At 36.6% G+C, this 24,054-nt stretch overlaps 4 protein-coding genes and 1 long non-coding RNA gene across 5 annotated transcripts; 1 reads left to right on the top strand and 4 right to left on the bottom strand.

Annotated features, from left to right (window-relative positions):
- Window positions 1–90: 90 nt before the first annotated feature.
- On the top strand, window positions 91–1,494 carry LOC103485347 (UDP-glycosyltransferase 72E1). Its single transcript, XM_008442896.3, has one exon. It carries the CDS (start codon window positions 91–93, stop codon window positions 1,492–1,494), a length of 1,404 nt encoding a protein of 467 aa, XP_008441118.3.
- Window positions 1,495–3,428: 1,934 nt separating this feature from the next.
- Window positions 3,429–7,064, bottom strand: LOC103485024 (glycerophosphodiester phosphodiesterase GDPDL6-like). The gene is made up of 10 exons (XM_008442460.3): window positions 6,674–7,064; window positions 6,476–6,598; window positions 6,100–6,396; window positions 5,898–6,007; window positions 5,320–5,821; window positions 5,203–5,244; window positions 4,741–5,028; window positions 4,506–4,648; window positions 3,898–4,384; window positions 3,429–3,792 (listed from the first exon to the last, which is right to left on the bottom strand). The coding sequence occupies exons 2-10, from the start codon at window positions 6,573–6,575 to the stop codon at window positions 3,479–3,481; spliced, it is 2,283 nt and encodes a 760-aa protein (XP_008440682.1). The 5' UTR covers window positions 6,576–6,598; window positions 6,674–7,064; the 3' UTR covers window positions 3,429–3,478.
- A 1,832-nt stretch (window positions 7,065–8,896) lies between these two features.
- Window positions 8,897–15,867, bottom strand: LOC103485025 (aminopeptidase P1). The gene is made up of 16 exons (XM_008442461.3): window positions 15,464–15,867; window positions 15,165–15,228; window positions 14,797–14,936; window positions 14,029–14,313; window positions 13,760–13,882; window positions 13,246–13,557; window positions 12,874–12,960; window positions 12,639–12,706; window positions 12,373–12,439; window positions 11,711–11,845; window positions 11,491–11,571; window positions 10,238–10,292; window positions 10,053–10,157; window positions 9,888–9,959; window positions 9,481–9,605; window positions 8,897–9,396 (listed from the first exon to the last, which is right to left on the bottom strand). Exons 1-16 carry the CDS (start codon window positions 15,554–15,556, stop codon window positions 9,235–9,237), a joined length of 1,974 nt encoding a protein of 657 aa, XP_008440683.1. The 5' UTR covers window positions 15,557–15,867; the 3' UTR covers window positions 8,897–9,234.
- A 459-nt stretch (window positions 15,868–16,326) lies between these two features.
- LOC127150612 (uncharacterized) lies at window positions 16,327–17,357 on the bottom strand. Its single transcript, XR_007823145.1, has 3 exons — window positions 17,191–17,357; window positions 17,055–17,116; window positions 16,327–16,558 (listed from the first exon to the last, which is right to left on the bottom strand). It is a non-coding gene; the product is annotated as an uncharacterized LOC127150612 (long non-coding RNA).
- A 2,494-nt stretch (window positions 17,358–19,851) lies between these two features.
- On the bottom strand, window positions 19,852–22,303 carry LOC103485026 (probable NAD(P)H dehydrogenase (quinone) FQR1-like 2). Its single transcript, XM_008442463.3, has 2 exons — window positions 21,295–22,303; window positions 19,852–20,358 (listed from the first exon to the last, which is right to left on the bottom strand). The coding sequence occupies exons 1-2, from the start codon at window positions 21,870–21,872 to the stop codon at window positions 20,130–20,132; spliced, it is 807 nt and encodes a 268-aa protein (XP_008440685.1). The 5' UTR covers window positions 21,873–22,303; the 3' UTR covers window positions 19,852–20,129.
- Window positions 22,304–24,054: the final 1,751 nt, after the last annotated feature.

Genomic DNA, 24,054 nt, shown 5'->3' on the forward strand with positions numbered 1-24,054 from the left:
TTCTTCTTCTTTCTTGATTTCGTTTTCTCAGCCATTCCCATGCCTGGCCAAGAATCCAAAACCCACGTGGCTTTGCTAGTCAGCCCCGGAATGGGTCATCTCATCCCCTTCCTCGAACTCGCCAACCGTCTCGTCCTCCACCATAACCTTCAAGCCACCCTCTTCGTCGTCGGTACCGGCTCCTCCTCCGCCGAATTCGCCCTCCTCCAAAAACCCTCCCCCGTCAACATCATCCCTCTTCCACACGCCTCATCCTCCCTGGACTCAAACGCCCCCATCTTCAACATAATCAGCTCCATGATGACCGCCTCTTTCCCCTTCCTCCGCTCCTCCATCGCTGCCGCCAACCCTCGTCCAGTGGCCCTCATCGTAGACCTTTTCGGAACCCCAGCTCTGTCAATAGCCCATGAACTCGGCATGTTGGGCTTCGTTTTCATGACCACTAGTGCTTGGTTCCTCTCTCTCTCGTTTTTTTACCCTTCCTTTGACAAATCAATGGTTGACGCCCACGTCGACAACCACGATCCTCTCGTCATCCCGGGTTGCACCCCGGTCCGGTTCGAAAATACCATCGAGGTGTTCGAATTGAACCAGAAGGAGGTTTACGTGGGATTCGGTAGTTTCGCAAGCGAACTTGGAACTGCTGATGGGATCTTGTCAAACACGTGGCAGGATCTAGAGCCCACAACGCTAAAAGCACTCTCCGAAGCTGGGACCCTCGGTAAAGGGAAAGTCAATGAAGTCCCGATTTTTCCAATTGGACCGTTGACTAGCAATGGCGATCCCACTTTAGAGAGTGAGGTGTTAAAATGGCTTGACCGCCAGCCGGATGAGTCGGTGATATACGTGTCGTTTGGGAGTGGAGGGACGTTACGTGAAGAACAAATCACGGAATTGGCGTGGGGGTTGGAGATGAGCCAGCAGCGGTTTGTTTGGGTGATACGTCCGCCGGCAGGGACGGAATCCATGGGAACGTTTTTCACGGCGGGAAGAGGATCATCAGGGGACGATTGGGCGTCAGAATTCTTGCCGGAAGGGTTCATAAAAAGGACGAAAGAGGTGGGTTTAGTGATTCCGATGTGGGGACCTCAGGCGGAGATTTTGAGTCACAGATCGGTGAGGGGGTTTGTGACGCACTGTGGGTGGAACTCGTCATTAGAGAGCATAGTGAATGGAGTGGCGATGGTGACGTGGCCGTTGTACGCAGAGCAGAAGATGAACGCGGCGGTGCTGACTGAGGAAGTGGGTGTGGCGGTGAGGGTGAGAGCGGAGGGTGACGGATTGGTGAAGAGGAAGGAGATAGAGAATAAGGTGAGGATGATAATGGAGGGTAAAGAAGGTGGGGGAATTAGAGAGAGGGTTAAAGGGCTTAAAATTAGTGGGGAAAAAGCCGTCACTAAGGGTGGGTCTTCGTACAATTCATTGGCTCGTGTGGCTTCGGAATGCGATATTTTCCGGCGCCGGAGAGACGGAGGGTGTTACTCGTTGCCATGAAAGCTTTCAAGTATTACATCTCAAAGCCGTAGTTACATACATCAATAATTGGTGTAATTAACCTTCTCTTTCAGTCCTCTCACTATTATTGTACTTATATATATTCAAGTACGTACGATAATTATGGGATAAGGAATTTAACTTTCAATCTTTAGAGACGGTGGTCACACTAATGTTTAAAACTCACTGTAGTAATACATTGATGTTTTTCCCTTCTTATAAATTAAATTTGGCATCTAAATACTGTGTGATTGTAATAATAACTTGAACTTCCCCTATGGTCACTACTACAAATCATTTAATATAATGAATCATATTGGAATCTTTCTATATCTCTATTATACGTACTGAAATAAATAAATAAAATTGTAGATTCTGTAGGATATGAAGGGAGAGTGAATGCATGTTCATTTCGTCACCTGATATATCAGTTAGAAAATCGACCCCAATTATTTGTTTTCAAAATGATAATTGTCTGATTAGGTTATTATTTTGTAAATTGAGATTCTTTTTAAACACTCAAAATGACAATTGTCTTATTAGGTCATTATTTCGACATATTCATATCCTAATATAATTAATTAGTCAAAGCATGATTCGTACTCTTATAAAACAAAGGTTGGATTGGATCAACTTTCAACCCTAAACCCATTGTTAATTATATATTAAACAGTATACATTTCCTCTAGGGTTATTTTTCGACCCCTCCTATTTTAATTTGTTTATATATATATATATATATATATATATATATTATTTGTTATAGTATTGATCATAATATCCATAGATGCATCTACTCATTTTGTATACGGCTCACTCAATTATTATTATTTTTTTTTTATTGAAACTAGATAAAAAAAAAAATAGATGCAACCTAAACAAAACCCTAACCTTTAAACTCAAAACCCTAAACTTAAGTAAGTAAAGTAAAACATACTTAAGTATTTCTGAAATTAGTGTCATTGAAACTTGTTTTGGTTTATTCTTCTTTCAAACTATTCCTCTTTCTGCATTTTGTTTTCCAATTTTCATCATTTTTTCCATGCCATGCATCAATAAAAAGAAATAGATATATTTTTCAGAAATTATGCTTACGATTTTATTTTACCAAAATACTCTTGGATGTCACAACCCTAAGGAAAATCGTAAAGCTTTAAAAGAATATATTTGTTTTCTTAAAATATCAAACTTTCATGAACGGTCTCCCTTTTTTTTTTTTTTTTTTTCTATTTAATTATTTTAGTAATTTCTTTCATATTCTAAATTCTAATTCGTTAATCACTCACTTAACAATTCCATGTCAGCATAATTTGCTTAATATCTTGTAAAATATACACTGAATTTTATCTTTATCTTTATCTTTTTTTCCATTTTATGTGTGTTCTTGTCTTTTTTTGTTACTGTTTTATTAATTTTTGATCATTTAGCAAATGTAGAGAGAAACCCTAGATGAATTTTTTTTTTTAATGGAGAGTAGAAAATGAAGAGTTGGAATATATAGGAAGTGTGATTATATATAATTGTCATATATATTGAATAATTTGAAAAGTTGAATTAATTTGTTGATGTAGTTATCTTATCACGTTGAATTCTGACTATTATTATTTTCTTCTAATTAGAAAATAAAGATAGAAACTTTCAGTAAATAACATCAAATAATGATTACATTACTCTTTTTCAAAAAAAACAAAAAAAAAAAAGTACATTACTCAGTTCTAAAAAAACAAACAAAACAAAAAGAGAGAAAAAAGGAAGAGCCTTGGTTTCAACATCTTCGTAATAGGATTTGAACCACGAAGAAATTCTTTATATAATATTTTGTTATTTCAATACTTCAAAAAACACTTTTTTTTAAAAGAAAAAAAGATAATTTTTTTTTTTAATAAAAAGTGTATTGACTACATAAATACTTGTGAAAATGGGTGGTCCTGATCAGAGTTTAAATATTCATATGTTTATGGAGGAGATTATTGAGTGTTGATTATTACAGTGATATGAAGAAGGTAAGCGCAACAACTGAGAGTAGAGAAACAAACAAGTTAGCAACATTTGATACACTGCCTGATGGGGCGGCTGCCGCAGGCGTGTCTGCAGCATCTGCAGGAGTCGACGTTTGCATTTTGTTCACCCCCGGGAGCGGTGGATCGACAATGTCTTTGGCATCCAACGGCGGCATTGGAGGATCAGTAGGTGGTTTAGCCTCTGGCTCCACCATATTCATCATCATACCAATTTCAGGTGGTACTATTATATAAGGAGCTTTTTCTGGGTTCTGCTGAGTCGGTCGGCATGGACATGCTACAATCACCGGGAAGAAACAAACAAACAAACAAAGTAAGTTATTGTCAGTATATGTCTTGAGCAGTGGAGTTAAGTTAGGCCTCTAATAGCAGGACAGCTTACTCATATATCGTTTTGCAGTATTGGGGAATTCAGTAATGATGCCATCGACGTGGAAGTAGTCAACAAAAGTAGAAACCTCCACGGAGGCCTCAGAGTAGTAATCAAAGGGCAAGGAAACATATTCATTTCTCATGACATAAACAAAGACAGAGAGATTGGAAGCCTTCATTTCAGCAACAACTTTAGTGAGGCCAGTAGTGAAATAGTTTGTTATTTCAATGATAGAGCCACGAGGAATGGCCACAACTTGAGCATGGTGTTTGATTTCTTCAAGGGCTTCTTTTGGGGCATCTCCAATCTTTGAATCAACAGTTAAAACTCTAATGAAATTTGGGAACTTATTCATAAAAATGGACAGCACAGAAGTATCATCTGATCTAATGAAAACTTGTTGTGTTGATTGTTTGTCAAAAGTGGCATTGACTAAGGCTGTTGCTACAGTTCCCACCATGTCCAGACCTTTCTTTGAAGCCAAATACGCCGCGTTCTGACATACGAAGGCTATTGGTTATTAGAAGCGAGTACTAGACTCCGTTTGAAACGACCTTTCCAAAAATATACGAAACTGGAAATCATCATCATAATAAAAAAGAAATAAAGGGGTTTACTTGGATGTTGATCATAATCCCAGAAACAGCTTTGGCTTTAGAAAACTCAAGAAACTCAGGCAGTGTCATGAACTTGCCCTTGTTCTTAAAGGCTGGATTACGAGCAAGACCAGAAGAGGCCATGAAAGGGTTTGAAATTTGAGCTGAAACAGAGAGACAAAAACAGAATAAAATTAGAAACAGAATGTGAAGAGTTAAAGAAATGAATATTAAAAAAGAAAGAAGGGGGGCTTACGTTTGAGAGTAAGAATCTCAGCCCAAGTAAGATCAAAAGAGAAGATTCCAGGTTCAGCTTGAATTTCAGGGATACTTGTAGTTTTTCCTGAGAAGGCAGTGATAACAGTAGTACCTGTCAAAAGATCTGCCATTTCCATACAGAAAGGAACTCCATCTTTTGATAATTGAACTGAACAATCAATGACATCAGCTCCTTCCTCAATTGCTTTTTGGTAAGCAAGGTCAGTTGAGCCTGGGAAATCCCCACTTGCTCCATTGCTGCTTATCACCAATGCTTGCTCTAATCCTGTTTTTTTGGTATGATTACAAGAAAAAACCATTATAATTACTACTTTTCTTCCTCTCTAAACAATGTTCGAGCCTCTAACACACCCACATCCATGATTCATAATCTGAATCCTAGGTCTGGAGCTTTACAAAGCCAAAACACAAATGAGTTATAAAAGAGAATGATCGTTACCAGGCTGAGGTTTTCCATTGTTACGAAAACTCGAATAGCAGGCTGCAAGGACAAAGGGTAAGAATAGAGTAAGTTGATATAGAATGAACGAGAGACATACATAAGGAAAAGACTAACCAATGGCTTGAGAAGCAGCGGGAGGGAAATCAGAAAGGACTCCATCAACAGCAAAATGGCCATTATCAAAAAACTGAAGGTACTCACGGATTGGATCATAACTATAATTGTAACCAACAATGGCATCATTTGCAAAGCCAGAAGCATAAACTTCCAAGCCAAGCTTATGAGCATCAATGACAATGTTTGTTGCAGGCTGCACATACTTGTCTTGACCAATTGGCCAAATATATTCTTTTCTGATCAGAATTCCTGAGGCAAATGTCTTAATCATAGGAAGTTCATGAGCCAAGGCACCATAAGTTTTCTTTGTTGTTGGCTCTATTTCATTAGCTTCTAAGAATCTGAATATCAGCTTTGTTCTAGCTTTATTCACACTCCCACTTATCCCTTTCAATATACCAATCTCCGAAGATGATACAAAGTTTATTCGCATCAATCTCAATGCCTTTTGAAGGTACGATATTACACTCAGATCATGTTCTGCATAGAACGCTTCATACTGCGACAACAACGTTATCAAATGAGACCTTGACAAAACGAAAGAAAGTCTTTCAGAAGAGGGTAGTTATAAATACCTCGGCATTCAACCAGAATTGATTCGGTTTAATTCCAAGGACATCTTCAACAGCCGCGATTGGCAAAGTACCGTCGTAGAGACTAGGTCGAGAGAGGACACTTTGAATCACTGATGATGAAAATCCAATTCCAACAAGTTAAAAAGAAACGGGGAAAATGCTGAATATGAAAAGGCAATGAAATGAAGGAAATTGAACATACAGTTGACTCTGTTAAAGAGATCACTAGACGTGATATCAACAGAGAACCATCCTTTGAGAATCTTTCCATTGACATTATAAGACTTGCGACCGTGAGGGAAGGTATCTTCAATATTGGTTGAATTTTGAAGCCTAAGATCAGTTAAGCAAAAGCCAATCCCATCTTTGGTGAGTTGAAGATTACAATACAATGCTGTGTTTTGTAAACCTGTAATCACAGCCATTTGATTTGCAAAAGGGCTTGCTTCTGGAAACACTCCAGATAATCCTCCTCTTGCTATTACTAGTGGATGATCCCCTGCATTAAAATTTTATTTGTCATGTCCCTATCGTATTGAATTCCGAATCTTAAAACAAAAATTCATAAAAGGGATCACCTTTCAAAGTGAGCCATTTTTCTTTAGGAGGGAGATTGTGTTGTGCAAATGTGGAGGAGATGAAGATCAACGAAGCTATGACCAAAAAACACTTTAGCATTGTGAGTCCCAACGCTGTTTTAACTGCAAAATCACAAAACAAAAACCATTCAAATGAAATAAATTTATGAAAATAAATTAATGGGTTTGTTTGTTTACCTTTGATCTCTTGATTACTACAAAACTGATTTCCAATACCAAAATTGAGAAGAAAAAAAAAAAGGAAAAAATTCAAGTGAAAGACATGGAAAAATGAAAATGAGGAGAAAAGGAAAAGGAAAAGGGAGAGGGAGAGATCAAATAAAGAGAGAAGGAACTCAGAAAGAGCATTCCCTGTCAAGTTTTTAGGACAAAAAACTCTCAAGGGAATGGGAAAAAATTATTAGGAAAATAATTTCTTTATAAAACAAATACAAAGTAGAGAAAATATGAAGAAAAAAGAAAAGAACAGTGTGTGAGATAATAAAGGGGGTTTAGGTAAAAACAAACACTCCTAAAAAAAGGTGTGTTTTTTTTGGGGTGTATGTCTGTTCTTTAAGGTTGTCCCTCTCCAATAGCTCAATGAAAGAGATTTGGAACAATTAATAGATCCCTAATGGTTTACTAATTAAAGATTATGTCATTTTAGGAATTTAATTGCTTTTTCTACTTCTCTTTCATCCTCAAGTTTTTTCCTTTTAAAAAAAAAAAAAAATTACGAGTGTGTGTTCCGAGGGAAAACAGGACATTCCTCAACCTTTGAAACTTAACCGCCTTTCTCAACGACCATTTTCGACTCTCCTAAATAGGAATGCTTTCTTCTTTTCAAAGAGAAAGAAAAGAAAATCCTTTTTTGCCTATCATTTCTCTCTATTTTACCTCAAGTTTTTAAATCTCTAAACCTTTGCTCTTCAAACTTTAGCTTCCACTTTTCAATTTTTTGTCTTATTGGTCTTTGGAGTTTTTGTCTTTTCTAAAAGAGAGAGAGAAAAAAAAAATAGTATTTTCGAAGGAACGTTAAATATGTCTTTTTTTTTTTTTTTTAATCTAACAAAATTTGATGAGGAATGGTAAAGCTAATTTTTTTTTCTCCACAAGTTGAAGTAATCCTGATTTAAACAATTTTTTTTAGTCTGAATTAAAAAATGTATGAGATTATGTAAATATAAATCTAAATATCTAATCTTAAACATCAAAAGTTTAAATGCTAATTGATGTTAAAGTTTAAATTTTGATTTGATGTCTAGTAAAATTTGCTGAGTTTAAACTTTTACGATCAAATTAGGATAGTTATAATATACGTTTGATTTGATACAATTTGTCATTTAAGTCAATGAAAACTTAAAACTATAAATTAATTATAACCTACCAATTTAGAATTTTATAGGTTGTTTTTGAGAATAAACTTTTAAAGTTTGAAGTCTTAATTGTGACTTAATTGAAGCCTGAGAAACTTAAAAAATAGTTTAATGTTGAAGAATAAAGTACATTTATTGCTAATTAATATAACCTGCCTCTTGTATCATTAAGGATGAAATAGAAAGTTAACGAAAAAATACACACATCATAATTACACTTAAAATAAAGGGATGTCTATTTTATGATATATTTTTCTTAATTTCTATGAAGTTTGATTGGTAAAGTGTGTGTGTGTGTGTGTGTGTGTAAAAAGCACTCTTTTAGCGTATAAAGAATAGTTATCAAAGTATTTATTGTATTGTTCGAATTCACTTTAATAAATGCTTGTGGTTTCATTGTTGGTTTGGCAAAAGGGGCTCTGCCTCTTCAATGAATTAACTTAAATATCATAAAGATGTAACATGTTTTGTAATAAATTTCAGGTGTTTTTCTTGAACACTTCAATTAAGTTTTTCCTTGTCTTAAATTTAATTAGACAATTAATTAAATCACAATTAAATGGTACAACATTCAACCAAAGTTGTATGCTAAATCTATCAAATTATTGATTGGTTATTGGTTAAAATCAAATTTAATTTGTAGGATTTTAACTTGATTGAGAAAATGAAACCCGCAACTTAAGATCAAAACACAAACAAATCATAAAAATATGGTTAAAATGTAAGGCAGAGCGAAGTCTCCAGTTAAAGCAAGAGCGAAGCTAACTTGAATTTTCTAACAAAAGTCACTAACCAATTAAAACAAAATAGAAAAACCTTGGATGGTAGAATACGAATATAGGCATATTCAATGAAATGGAGCAAGGGCAACTTCTTTTTTTTTTTTTTCACTTTTACCACAGATGGGGTGATTAATTTAATAAAAGAATAATATTTCTTATTAAAGAACTTGAAAATAGTGCAAAATTTTGTATTTTGATGTGAGCATATATAATCCACTAAGACTTCATCCTTACACCAAGTAAGAAAAATTGAAATAGAAGAATTGAAGAAGGATATGCATTTCGAAATGAAAGCTGAAGACTAAGATTATTTTACAACTGATTAAGCAAATTTCCAATCCTCACTTCTTACCAATGTAAGCATAAGTTAGATAGAAAATAACTATCACTAGTATTAGTTGGGGTTGGATACAGTGATGGGTGGAACTTAGAACCAAATAGCGGAGTCGAGGAAAGGAAAGCAATAATCCTCAACTATTTAAAATGCTCGGGAAGGCAACAACGAGCAAAGGTGAGTTTATTCAAAGAAAAGAGATGTGGGCAGCAGAGCAATGAGGGCTGAAACTACTACTTCTTCAATAATTCTTTCCCAGAAAGATGATCAGGCAGTTATAGGCTCAGTGGCTTTATTTAGCCATAGCTTCTCGGATTCATCCAAATATGGAGCAAGAATATCTCTACATTGTGAATGATAGGTGTTCACCCAATTCAATTCTTCAAATGTGAGAAGACTTGTGTTGATCAACTTTCTTTGGTATGGTGCCTGACCAACAACAACAAAAAGTTAATAGTGATTAAAAATTACTTGCATGATTTTAAGAAAGATTGATGAAAATAGAAGCTTTACCCATGTTATGTGTTCGAATGATAGGTAGCCTTTATCGCCGAAATTAAATTTTGTGTTGGCATCCTTCACTACAAGTACATTCTCCAATCTGATACCGAAGGCACCATCTTCGTAATAGCCAGGCTCTGAGATTTGCAGTTAAGAGATATCAACAAGAAATGGTTCTACGACTAAAAATCCAAGCTATTTATGTTTCTGAAATCCAACTAAATTCCAAGTTTAGAAACGATCAGAATAGATTCGGTTAGCTCTTTGAACAAATACTAATACATAAGAAAGAAAGAAAAAACCCTCGAACAAACTCCTGTGAGGAGGGAGGGGAGTGGATAGATATCAGGAAGCAACCATAAATGGAAGGTGAAACCATGTAACAGAAGGGATCGATACTGAGTGTAATGATTAGTTACCGTCCGTAACGGTCATTGAAGCTTGAAGTGGAACATTTCGAGCCTGTGGTCTGAAACTAATCAAATGGGGTCCTGATGAAAATATACTAAAAAATCATTACTTTGATAACAACTAAATGACTAATTGTGGAAGTTACAGTAGTTTTTTTCTTCTTTTTTTTTAACCTTCGTGAACATTAAGGAAAGAACCAATTCCATGGCCAGTGCCATGTCGATAATCCAGACCGTCCTTCCACAAAGGAACTCGAGCAAGAATGTCCAACGAATGGCCTGTAAATAGGAAGTCCATGTATATTCGATCAGTTTATTGGGAAAGCAAAATACAAAGTAGAAAAGGTGAGAACTCTCACCGTTTGTGCCATTTGGAAATCTTGCATTTCCCAAAGCAATATGGCCTTTGAGAACCTGTCAAAGATGTCGCTTCAGTTAGATAAATCGAAATAGTAGTATAAATTCAGGTAGCTCATATAGGACTTTAGCAGTTTGCTAAACACCTGAACCTAAGCCAACAGCTATTTCATTTATATTATTCAAAACCATATGATTTATTGTTCCTTTAATGTGGCTGCAGCAAGCATAAGGTTTCAATTTCTTTATTAATTCATTAAATCATCCAAAAAAATTTCCATTTCCTCAACCAAAAGATCAAAAGTTCAAGTTCCTTCACTTCACATATTGATGTTAGATTCAGAAAAACTTGTACACAGTTGAGTAAGCTTCCCAATAGAAGAATATCCTTCTCACTACAATGTGTTAAAAAAAACCAATCTTAAGTTAAAAACAAAACAAAACAAAACAAAAAACTCTCTACATCCCCAGTCAGAACCAATTATTTTAGTGGTAGATCCAAACAGACCCAAACCTGCCTAGCTGAAAGTAACAATCCTGACAAGAAAGGTATATGCCTCCAGAAAACCACTCTCCTAATCGCAATACAAACAGAATGGACTTGATCTCGTCCATGGGTTCAGTCTGATGTTCTCCATGATGGACAGTTAGGAAGTGCTAGAAAAGCACCAGCAAACAAAAACTCACAGTACACGGTAGGATTAGAAAACTTTACGAGCATGTCATGGCTTAATGATTTCACCATTCTTTGGAACTAGAGTATCTTTTCCTTCCAATAGCACATGCAATCTGGAAGATGTTCATGTCAGGAAACGATGCGCAACTCTGCGAGCTCAAAGGGAGAGTAAGGAAGGAACAAGTGAGCCTTCAAGATAGCTTACAATGATCATTCTCATAGCTTATGATTGCTTCACCATCTGATCTACTTAAATATATGGTTCTTCTCTGACCTTGACGACCAACTAGGGTAGCTAATTTTGTAATCTCCTATGACATTAGAGCATTCTGCCTACTTCTTTTGTTCTCCTCATACACTAATGAATCTTAAATCACCAATTGACCCAAAAGTTTAAATTGATGGTAGCATGTAACAATGAAAAGGCAATTTCTAGTTAAAAATATTAGCTAGATTATAGTAACCGTGAAAAGCACACCAAATTATACTGAGGTTCATTAATTTGTAAAGTCAGCTGGCATAGAGTCAACTACAGAAAGAGAACAAATAAATAGAGCAATGAACTTTTTAGTAACTCACGGCAGTATAACAGGCTTTTTCATGTGCTGAAGGCAATCCAAAATGGACTGTTCGCGTGATATCGGTTGTTCCGTCCAAATACTAGAAAATTCAACAACAAAAAGGCAAGAAGTGAGACAGATTTCATCAATGGAATGTACGACCATTAGATTTAGGGGGAGTCAAAGCAGAAAGTAAAGATCATCATAAGCATCATTTTAGGCCCACGTGTGCATCTAACCTGAGCTCCCGAGTCAAAAAGATAGATGCTTTCAGGATCCAACTCAGCACACGTCTCTGCTTTTGCTCCATAATGTATAATCGCAGCATTTGAACCAACAGATGAAATAGTAGGGAAACTTAGGCCCCTAAAATGCTGAAAAGTAAAAACAAAATGAAGGAAGAAATGTTGAAGTGAGGTGGGAATGTATATGTGCAGACTAGAAGTGTAGTTAATTATGGAAGAATTGTCTTTTCCCTATTCAGTCGGTTGTTAGTGAAGTCAGCAAAAGAATGTGAAGTTAAGTGGCTGATGTCACATGCTGGGAACTGTATCGGTAGGTGAGGGAAAAGGTAAAGGGTTAGGCTGCTCGGGGGTAGAAGCTAGAATAGTTTCTGGATCTTGGAGAGAAACTTTTCAGTTTTCACGGTTCATCATAGTCAATCCCTATCATTTCGAAAATTAACAATACGCAGAGTGAAACATATAGACAATGAAGCTGAATCTTGAATGGGCTACATTTCAATGACTTATTTTCCACTTAAGATGTGCTTGTTTCTCCTAGACGTGGGGTCCAGAATAAATCTAATCACCCAACATATTGTATATATGTATTTTAAAGAAGAATAGGGAGAAAAGATCCATGGGTGTACAGAGTGGAGCATATTAATAAGGAAGCTGACCTCCTTTGATGCTCGGAAAGCCTCAAGCTTATCACTTACGCTAACTTCTGTCAGTTTCTTTGAGTCCCTAACAAGGTTTGTTTGACATTAAAATATGATTAGATGGATGTACTTGAAGGAACGACAAATATGATTAAAAAATAACAGTCTAAAATGTAAAAAATGTGAGCATGTTTAAGTTGGAATTCATGGGGAAAAAGAACATTTTAATCAATGAATTGCAACAGAGCTGATGGCTTAATCATAAAAATAAGTATAGAACTCACGATGGTTTGGGCTTCCTCACTCCATCCCCTTCAAGAAAGTAACCAGATGCCCCATAAGTCTCTTGCAGCTGCAATTTTTAAACCAAGCTATGAATCAGAAAACTTAGTGTGAAACATCTGTATCTGTTTTTTGGGGCTCTGTTAAGGGCTAAAATGTCAATTGACGTGAATGTAAACGTTTTGTCAATCAGCATGATGCAAACTTTAGATGCTTGATGCTATAGGTTTCACATACCTGCTTGTCCAACCACACAAGATATTGTACAACAGCTGCACCATCCCGAATGTGCGCCTTCTTTAGTCCGTCCAACTCAACAGAGTTCTATACAATAATTGGTTGATCGAACTAGTTAAGTAAAAAGAAAAGAGATAGACTTTGGAAAGGAATTTCCTTTTAACCATGTTCAAGTTTCAAGAGGATGATTGAATAAATTGAAAATTGACTGCCAGGAACAGAAAACAAGATCGTGTTTTACTAAATTCATCATACAACAGTGTAATGGCTCAATGCTTGCATGTGATAAGAAAGATTACAAACACCAGCACATCATTATTTGAAGGGGGTGAAAGGAAAAGGAAAAATAGTTAATAGATCTCAAAATGCTACCTTTAGTGCTTTTTCAAGGGCCAATGGTGACTGCTGTAGGAGAACCTTATCAGAGTTCAGTTTAGAATACAAAGCATAGCAGCATTGGGCAGGATCAACCCATATAAGGCCAGAACTCTGGCTTTCTACTTTAGTTCCATTAGATCCTGCTATGTCAATCGAACTAAGTTCTACTTCCACATTAGCCCTAACTTCAGATCCTTTCACAAAAGATGACAAGTTAAGTTGATTAGATGCAAGTAAGGACACATCTGTTATTACGGCACTATAATCCCGAACTTCAATTCCATTTTGCTCCATGTACAAGCGCACCTGAATATGAGAAATTCACTCTTGAATGAGATGTAAACCCCAATAAAGAGAGTTGACTATAAAAGAAAACAAAGCTTAAAACTGAATACTGAACTTAAATTTTAAGAGAATATCTACTGAAATCAAATATAGAATGGTATCCAAATGTGATTCTCTCAAATTCGATAATGATACAAAACATGGTGCATTTGTCTTGACATACCTCATCAGACACCTTCCTCTTGTCCACATAAAAGAATGCTGAATTGAGCGTCACTATTGCAAATGCATGTACAACTGGACAGTACGACACATCACTCCCACGGATGTTGTACAACCAAGCTACCTGCACATTTCAGTTGTTATGATCATGTTAGCAAACAGGAGGAATTCTTTGTAAGAAGTAGATATCTCGTGGTCAAATCAGACAAACCAGCACAAAAGCACAATACTATTTAATAAGAAGGCAATCTGGAAAGAGAGAATATTCACTTCATCAAGTCCAGTCACAATTAAACCATGAGCTTTCTCTTGTGAAAGTTTTGTTCTCAAAGTCTTCAACTTGTCTTCAACAGAGCGGCCAGTAAACTCCAGTGGGTGTATCATAACAGGATTTATTTCTGGTGGTGGTCGGTTCTTCCAAACTTCATCAACTAAGTTTGTGGTGGTTTGAACCAGCTTCTGCTCCTTCTTGGAAAATGCGTGAATCCACCTTTGTGCTGTGTCCACGGACACACACCACGGATCTACTCCAACAGCTGCATCAGCTGGCAGATTCTGATACAAGATTTAAAAAAACTAACTTATCCTAACATAGAACGGGAGAATATGAAACTCATCAAGAAAAAATAAAGGTTGCAACAAGGATCATGAAAGCTTGTACAATCTCGTTAAAACCACAAGAGCCTAATTAAGACTAGTAAAACAAGATTTAACCAGACCTAGGTGCTCATATATAGAAACATAGAACAACAACCATAACAACCGTCAAAATAACAACACAGTAGATCAGAATAATTGTATGTAAGTTCAAAATGAGCGTTAGATATTGCATTCGTTTGGAGAATAATTTAAACAATAAACAGAAAATGCAAAGACATTTGTGGTGCAACTAATTTGGGAAATTTCTAGTAGCGACCCAAATAGACGGATTACGAGAGTATATGAAGGCATCTTCACTTTCATTAATTCCAGTACATATGAAATTAAATTTAAACTTTCCCTTCATTTTAATGTGAAGTGAAATGGTGTTTCACATACATCTGCCATCCAGAGATCAACAGGAGGATCCTCCCCCATCCGCATAAGTTTCCATTGATCACTAAGCTGTTGAATTGCCTGCAGAAAATACCGCCCATCGGTCCACAGTAATGCTTCTCTCTGGGTTACAAGTGCCAGACCTTCAGGAAAGAAATAGGATCCAAAAGATCAACGGTTGACAAGGATAAAAGTGACCATGAACAGTGATCAAACATGATAAGTACACTACTCAGAAATAATTTTCTTCTACATATTAAATGTGACAGTAAAATTCTAGCTAAAGTAGAACTAACTAAAGATAAGGTTAGGCGCCATATCACGAACTCCACTATAGCAACAAAAAGAAAACGTTCCCCGGCAATATTTACCAGTACTCCCGGTGAAACCTGAAACAAATTCTCGGCGTTTATCTCTCGCAGATACATATTCACTCTGCAACGACAAGCAGACCACGATTATTAACCACAAAATTAAATCAAAGAAAGTAAATGAATACAACAATAAGCGAAATGTCGAATTAGGAAGACTTAATTCGTTTCGGATTAATCTAAAGAAGCAGAACTACAAATAGCTGAATTCAGATCCTCCGAAAGATTAACCGATGATGATGATAAAGAAAAGAGAAAAGAAATTAGGAATTCAGCATAGCATAGGTGGTCAATTAAACCTGGTGATAATCCTCAGAAGGAACAACCAAGGCATCAAGAGGAGGAGAATGAGACGCCATTAGAATTCGCAAAGCGCTTAGAGTATCCGCCATTTTCTCTTTCTCTTTGATTCTCTCGGCTCTCTCACTCTCAGTTTATTTGTTTGTTCCAAGTCGTGTTTCTCAATATCATTTATAAATAAATAAATCGAATATTTGAAAAGAAAGAAAAAATAGAACGGCTGAGGCTGTTACGATTCTTACAGCAAAAAGGGTGTAAACAACTTTCCAAAACAAAAGCAAAAAAAAAAAAAAAGGGTTAAACTGCACAAATGGACTCGGCTTTTTCAAGGTTGATTTTACTGAAAGTGTTTTAATTTTTTTTTAATATTCGTGAGTGTTCTAGCGGAGTTACACACATCTCTGTTAATTTACTTAAATATATAGATAATAAAGTTAGCTGTAAAAGTCTTCAAAATAATCTTCATACTCTTTTTTATTATTTATGATTATGAATTGTATGATTTGAAAGGATAAAAATGTCAAAATAGATATTTATTTTAGTATATACGTAAACAAGTTTGCTATTTTGTCATTCGTGAAAAGAGTCATTCCAGAGGTGGTATTTGGTAATCAATTCAAAGTCTTCCGTCTACTATGACTACTTAAGTTTAACTGTTTTGCATTGATTTCTAGTAACATTTTTCACAAAACTAATCAGCTTGGATTAAGCTAAATAAATGGATTCAAGTAATTTTCTTAACAAGTTTGTTCAACCAAACAAAAAATATGTAACGACCCAACTCCTTATACTGAATCGAAGTCATTACCAAATATAGAACAAGTGGTTTAAGTCACAAAAAAATTTTAAAACGCATGCGGTTTAAGAAATTTCATTTATAAAATTCAAACAAGGTAGTCATGCAAAAATGTAAAAGCGTTCTGAAGTCCTACTCGGGCCCTATCTACATAAAAGATGGTAAGTGATGAAAAGTACTCAAATTCAAATGCGAAAATCTGAAATAAGAATAAGCGGAAGCGGTAGTCCCTATGGCCCTCCACGGTCTCACTTCGGGTCGCTCGCCAGCTTGCCCTTGCCCTTGCCTCGTCCTCTACCTGAAAACATAAAACGAAGAGAGTGAGTATAAAAATACTCAGTAAGGGACCCACTACTAGTCCCACTAGGTGCCTGTGGACACCTAGGACAGTCGGGATGCGAGGACCCCGTCGAGTCACTCGAGTCATATCTATATCCATGCTAGACTGGTGTCCCGTCGGACCACACAGTCCTCAATAGGTGGTGATCCCGGAGGACACCCATGCAGGTACGACTCTAACAGACTAAGCTAACAGGTACCCTAATTGCAGTATACATACACATGGCATCCACATATAACATGTCACATAAATCATCTCTACACTTTCCGTCCCGACATTCGTCGTAGCCATGACAGCTCTTGCCACACATAACAGGCTATAGTATAACTATATCGTCATTTGCATCATACTAACATTTATCTCAGGCAACGTACTGTCTAATCCTTAACATGAAAAGTCGGGGCATACATAGTCTCATACTTCTAAACATGAAGCTAGTAGTAGAATCTCTTACCTGGAGATTTGGTTGTCGAGTCCTAAAAGTAAGAGGAGGTGTGCTTTCCAAGCAGCAGGGCCCTAAATGGTTAAAGACAACAATTAAACCGAACCTTCAAGGAACAGAGATCCAAGAGTCGTTTGAAGCAACTTACCCCAAAATCAAGGTTGCGCTAACTCCCTTTAAGTCGAGAAAGAATCCCACGCTCCAACACCAATTTGTCCAACCGGCCCCCTTTCAGAAAGATAATTTAATTCAACCATTAAATTATTTAAAGAAACTAAAATTCCTCTTCGTTGGGTATACCAAATCCCAACTATCTTCCAAAACTTACCAAGGAACGTGGGGGAACGGCCAAAATTTGTGTGGCTTCGAAAGGTAGGGATCGGCTCGGCTTGATTAGCTGGAAGAGCAAGGATCGGCTCGGGTGCAGGCGCGGCTCGGCTCAGTAGTAGGCGCCGCTCGGCTCGGCGCAGGAGCTGCGCGCGTGCGGCTCGGCTCGGCGCAGGAGTTGCGCGCGTGCGGCTCGGCTTGATTGGTTGGACACGACGCGGCTGGGCTGCGCGGGGCGATCGGGTCGCGGGGAGCTTCGGCCGGGTCGGGTCTTCGCGCAACGTGGCGCTGACTTTCGGACTCGGGTGGTGCGACGGGTTGCGGCGGTCCGGCTTAAAACCACGGCTTCGCTCGGGACGGCTCCAGACGGAGGCTTCGGCTGCTCTGCGTCGGATCGAAGCGGGGTGACTCGGCTTCGGCTGGCCGACACGGCTTCGGCTTGCAGACGCGCGGGTGGTTCGGCGCGGCTTGTGGTGCGGAATGGCGTCGGCCCGGTGGCGTGCGACGGTCGTTCGGCGGCGGCTGTGGTGGGAGCAAAGTGGGGCTAGGGTTTTCTTGGGAAGGTGATGAGTTTCACGCCTCCCAATGCCCCCTTTTTAAAAGAATAAAAGAATAATAAAAAGATAAAATAAAACCCACACCAATTTACTTTCTTTTCTTCTTTTATTATTAATTTCTTTTCTACTTTAGTCCAATGGCAACTCTCCTCTCTCTCTCTTCATTAAAGCCACCATTGACCCTTTCCAAGGCATTAATTAATTTGTTGCTTCACAATTAATTAATTTATTTCACCCTTAAACCTCCACAATTAAATAACCAACCAAGGAAAATTTTAACCTTAATTAAGTGTAAGTCAAAATAAATCTCATTTCATAACCACTTTAAAAAATAAAATACTCTTGAGATGAACAATGGAACTCTAATCTACTGGGGCGTTACAAAATAAATAAATCACTCTAAACAAAAATCTATAACTCTGAAGAAAATAGGAACTACAATCATATCATCAACAAAATGGACATGACTCTATTACTTATGATCCAGCTAGGCGCAAAAACCCTCTATGTAATAAGGCAACATCAGAAAATAATCCATCTTGAGTCAATCGATGACCAACGTCCCATCTCGCCAACGTCTACCTTTTGGCTAGTTGTCAAACCACGAGCTTCCAGCTTTCAATACCTCATCCCAACAGGGGCTGTGGTGGTTATCTTCCTCCCGACCCGCCAAGCTCGGATTCATGAAGCGGTTTTTACTAGCTATTCAGTAGCCAAACACATTGTTTTTGCCTTTTGGCATCTTTTCCATGGCATTGACAATACGGTTTAGAGCAGCATCGATACTACTAGCCCTGTTCCTCTTGCTACTTTTGGATGTTCTAGTCATGCCCAGCCTGGTTGTTGATGTCATGCTCATAGTGCGTCACCTTCATCTCCGAGATCGTTGGAGTCCATCCACGTAACACTCTTTCCACTTCATATTCAAACTTTAGGTCTTGAAGAAGAATTCCAGAGTTACAGCATAACAGTTTAGTCATGTTACAAGTATTATAGAGAAGTAATGATACCTTCTTACATAATTTGTAGTATAATTGTATAACACGGTGTTGAGATGTTGTTGAGTCCCACGTTGGAAAAACCAAGGAGACTCACACCCCTTATATAAGGTAGATGGGTTACTCCTCTCATTGCCAATTGGTTTTGAGATGGAACCACATACTATCAAACACACGGTTTCATCAGATTCACCAGACTGTTCAAAGGCCAAGTACAGTTAGCAAGAACAAATGTCAACAAAATCACACCCAAACGGGCAACAGAAACAGAGAAAATAGATGATTCCTCAAAGTTTGCTGCAATCAGATCTGATCCAATGATAGATTTAAGATATGAGAAGAAGAAAGAGGAAAAGAAAAAAGAAAAAGCACCAACCTTAAATGTGGGACAGATGGATAATTAGAGGAAGTTGAAACTGCTTCAGTTGATGCTTGGATCATAGATGAACCACTGCAAGAAAGATGGATGGGTGAATGAAAAGTTAATCAGAAACATTTGTATAATGGCTAGTGTTTGGTGAAGAGGGAGATGTACAATTATGAAAATTGAAAGTAGTTGAAAATAATTAAGGTTGCCTTTTTATGTTACCAAGTTACGACTGTCCTACTTGAATTGGTAGATGGAGTAATGCAATCTGAAGCTGCTTTTATGAAACAGAATGGTCAAAAATGGATAAGCTTCTGTGGAATTGAAGGAAGGAATATGAAACTCCGACTTGTGAAGCTGTGACCATTCCAATCCTAACCCCCTAAAAATTAGATATTCTTGCGTCGAATGATCAATAGACGTAGCTAAGTACCACAAAATCGTTTGATACGTAGTAGGAACAGTGAAATGCTATAAAGAAAAATCAAGATATGAACAGTCTAGGACAATAATGCCATTTGAACCTCCGACTGAAATACATTCCCAGCAAAAGAAGAACGTTTAATAAGAAAAATTTCCACATTTCACAACATTATTTAACAAACACCATAACCATGAATCATAAACCATGTACAGAGACGACAGAAAAACAATCCCACACAGGGCATCGTATATTTTGCACAATCACGTAACGTAAAAAAGAATGACCAAACAAACACAAGACAACTATACTTTGAATGGAGACAGGACAAGGAAGAAACAATCGTAAATCAGGGCCGCTGCAATTTGAATGAATTCATTTTTTTAAAGAAAGAAAAAACAGAAACAAGACATTTCATCAAGCCGGGAAAAGTTTTTTGACTGTAGCAGCCATGTATTTGCCCTGATGCTCTGCAAGCGCCAACTCTGTTTCACTTGGCTGTCTCGAGCCATCACCAGCAAAAGCTCCTGCACCATAAGGAGACCCCCCTCGTATTGTGTCTATCGTAAACATACCAGCACCGAAAGTGTAGCCGATGGGAACAAACAGCATTCCATGGTGTGCTAACTGGGTAATTGCAGTCCATCTGCAACAAAAAAAAAAAAAAAAAAGGTGACTGCAAGAATCATTTAGACCAATCCACGGTAAACTGAACCAGCTCATCGTTTCTTAGAGTCGCGCAAGAAGAGCTTCAATTTTTATAGAGTTAAATAATCCTTGACCGGAGAGGAAGTGTATTTCACTTTTACAAGAGGACCTAAAATGATAAACGAGATAACTATATACAATGAATAGAATATAATATAAAAGTCAAAATCTATATAATAGATTCTCTGCTAAGTGCTAACAGACTTGAAATTGGACAAGAAATGCATCAAGTTATGAATTGAGGACATTCCAGAACTTTTCAAAACAAGCCTCGTGGACAAATAAATCATTTTATGAAAGCATAGCTGCCTGCAATTTATCCAAGTCATGAGGGTAAACCTGAGGCTAGGGGGTTCTATTGGTCAAAGGAAGACCAAACTATGATTCGGTACTTATATCAATCCTTATTCAGAAGTCAACTCGGAGGATTGGCCATGAATATATCTGGTTTCTCACTTATCTTTCATCACAGCTCCTTCATAATCTCGTGATTCGATAAGTTGAAATCTCAACTTTAATAAATCACGATTAACAAATGAATAACAATCAAAGAGTTTGATTACCTCCACTCAAAATTCCTTTATGAGTCGGAGACAGAATGAATTGTAATGAGTGGAACAACAACGGAGGGTAATTCCATTGTTTAGCTAAAGTTTAGTGCATTAAGAGTCCTAATTAAGCAAACAAGCTAGAGGTTCCACTTTGAATTGATCATTACATTATATGTGAAACCATAATTAACTCATCCATATACCCCTAGGCCTAATCAAATCGATCGGTACCTAATCCAATGAAAACCACAAACGAAATTAGCCTTCGCATTTCCAATTGCTACACAGGCAAGATAAAAATGGGCTGTAAAGAATTGGCTTACGCAGTTGTTTCTTGGCCGCCCCCTTGAGTTCCTGTGCTAACAAAGAACCCAGCAGGCTTCCCTGCAAGCTTCTGCTCCTTCCAGAGCTGCCCTGTCGAATCAAAGAACGCCTTCATTTGCGCTGCCATACACCCAAACCTAGTGGGAAAGCCAAACAAAATGCCATCGGCAGCCACTAATTCAGCAGCAGAAATCTCGGGAATAGACGGGTCCTTGGGTGGCGCTTTCATCTGGTCGAGAACCTCGACCGGCAAGGTTTCCGGCACCCGATACAAAATCCCCTCAAAACCATCAACCCCATCAACCCCTTTCTTCATCCTCTTCGCCAAGCTTTCGACATGACCATACATGGAGTAAAACACGATGAATATCTTCAATTTCTCAACTGGATGCGACGCGGAGACAGAGACTTCGGAAGTGGCATTGCCGGATGAAGCAATTTGTGTGTGATCTTCTTCAACAGAGATCGGGGGTGTTGTTCCGGTGTCGCGTGGCCTTACATCATCGGTGGCGTCGGCGTCGGCAATAGATGAAGGAACCTTCTTCTTGCTGGGAACACAACCTCCTCCCTTCCCCATGAAGAAGAGGAAATTATGGAATGATGGTGGGAAGTGAAAATGGAGGAATTGGAGAGGGGAAAGGAAAGAAGATGAGTTCGTTCGTATCTGTAAAGGGGAAGGGATGGATTTTCAACCTCAGGACCCACCGTGGAATCCAAATTTCCAAAAGCCTCCAAACCAGTCCTACTTGGAGGCTTTGCCGATCCAAATTTCTTCTTTGACTTCCGGTGCTAACAATTTGGATTATTTACGTCACCTAAAAATTAAAATTATAATTATATACTTAACAAATTAATAACCCTTTTAACCTTTTCTTTCTTTCTATACTATTTTTCTACAATCACTCCTCAAACTTCAATTTCTTAAAAATAAAAAACCAAACAAATCCCAAACTTAAATCCCATTTTTAAACTTTTAAGTTTGGTACCAAAAATCATGTTCAAAACTGTATAACAACTTTTTAAACTTTCATTTTCGTGTTGAGTAATTCTCTAAAATTTTTACTATTATATCTAACAAATTATTCAACTTTCAAATTGTGGTAAATAGGTCACTATATCAACAAATATAAAATTACAAATTGATTATCTACTAGACATATCTTTTTTTTTTTTTTTACAAATAGATTTGCTAGTTACAAGAGACAAATGTTATAAACATTAATTTTGATTTTCTTTTTCTTTTTGGGTATCTACTTGATTGATGAATTAATCCAAAATGCTTTCCTTGTATTGTCAAAAAGAAATCACAGCAAATAGTGAAGAATTTGGGTAATTTGAAAGGAAAAAAAAAAAAAAAAAAAAAGTGAAGAATGATGAAAGAAAGAAAGAAAGAAGACGTGGCAGGTGGAGAAAAAATGGTCGGAATTAATGGCAGACACTTCGGGGCTTTAGTTTTTGTTTTGTTTTGTTGCCAGCTATGGATAATTATGGTGTTTTTCCTAATTACCACAAACTACCCTTCCCTTTCTTCTTGAACAACATATTATTTTTCTTTTTCCTTCCTTAAAGAAAGAAACAACAAACATAGTTATTATTGTTACATAGAAAAGGGAAAACATAGAAGTGAGAAAAGGAAAATTATGTCGTATGCTTTTTATACAAAAATATCATACTTTTCCATTTCAAGCTTATGTCCTCAATTCTAAATTAACTCTCCCTCTTTGGTTTTTCTTCTTCAATTCCTTTTTAATTTGTTGGGTTTCGGTATTACCTTCAAATTTTATTTTGCAAACGAAAAATGTTGTAAGAGACATAGTTTAATTAAAGAAAATCAAAACAAGTAGATGTTTAACGCAATCTTAATTTTATTCTTAAATTGCCTACTTTATTTATTGTGTTTCATTTTGTTGGCAACTGGGTTTCTTTTCTTTTTTTTTCTTTTTTTTCTTTTTTTTTTTTTTGTATTTAAATAAAATTCAAGATAAGTCTTGTTTTTTTTAAAAAAAAAAAAAAAAGAAAGAAAGAAAGAAAAAGAAAAGAAAACCTGTTTTTTTCTTCTTTTTTCTTTTTTTTCCATAGAGTCGTCTTTACCAAATGATAGCCATTTTTATTAATAGTTAGAGCACATGCTTCCGTTGACATGAATTTAGTTTTAAAATATTAAGACAATGCATTCACATTGGTTCCATAATTATTATTATTCTTTTTATATTTCAAAATTTAAGTTTATAGAACCATACTTTTTATTCATAATTTCTTTTTAAGTTATTACGTAAACTTTAAACATTTTATATATATATATATATGTATGATATGTTCGTAGTTTTTGAAAATTTTATTTTGTTTTTCAAATTTTTGCTTAGATCGTCAATGGATATTTTTTTTTTTTTGTCACATGAGAAACTACTCTATGCCTCCCAAAATGCACAAAATTAAAATAGTTTGAAGCGAAAGCATGAAAATGTCTTATTTGAATGAAATTTTGATAAAATGCTAATTTGAAAGTGAATATTAACAAAATTAGAAATATATGCAAATGTAGGAATTAGATTTAATTTATTTACGTATATAATAACGTTTTAAAAAATTAAAAATATAACAAAATTTGTTAGAATCTATAATTGATAGAAGTTTATCACTAATAGATCATAAAAGTCTATTAAGGAGTTTATTATATATAAGTTTTTATATGTTTAAAATACTTTTAAAATATTGCTATACACTTTATTATTATTATTCATAAAATTACTACTAAGCAG

The sequence above is a fragment of the Cucumis melo genome, chromosome 8 (genome assembly GCF_025177605.1).
Source record: "Cucumis melo cultivar AY chromosome 8, USDA_Cmelo_AY_1.0, whole genome shotgun sequence".
Taxonomy (NCBI): Eukaryota; Viridiplantae; Streptophyta; class Magnoliopsida; order Cucurbitales; family Cucurbitaceae; genus Cucumis; species Cucumis melo.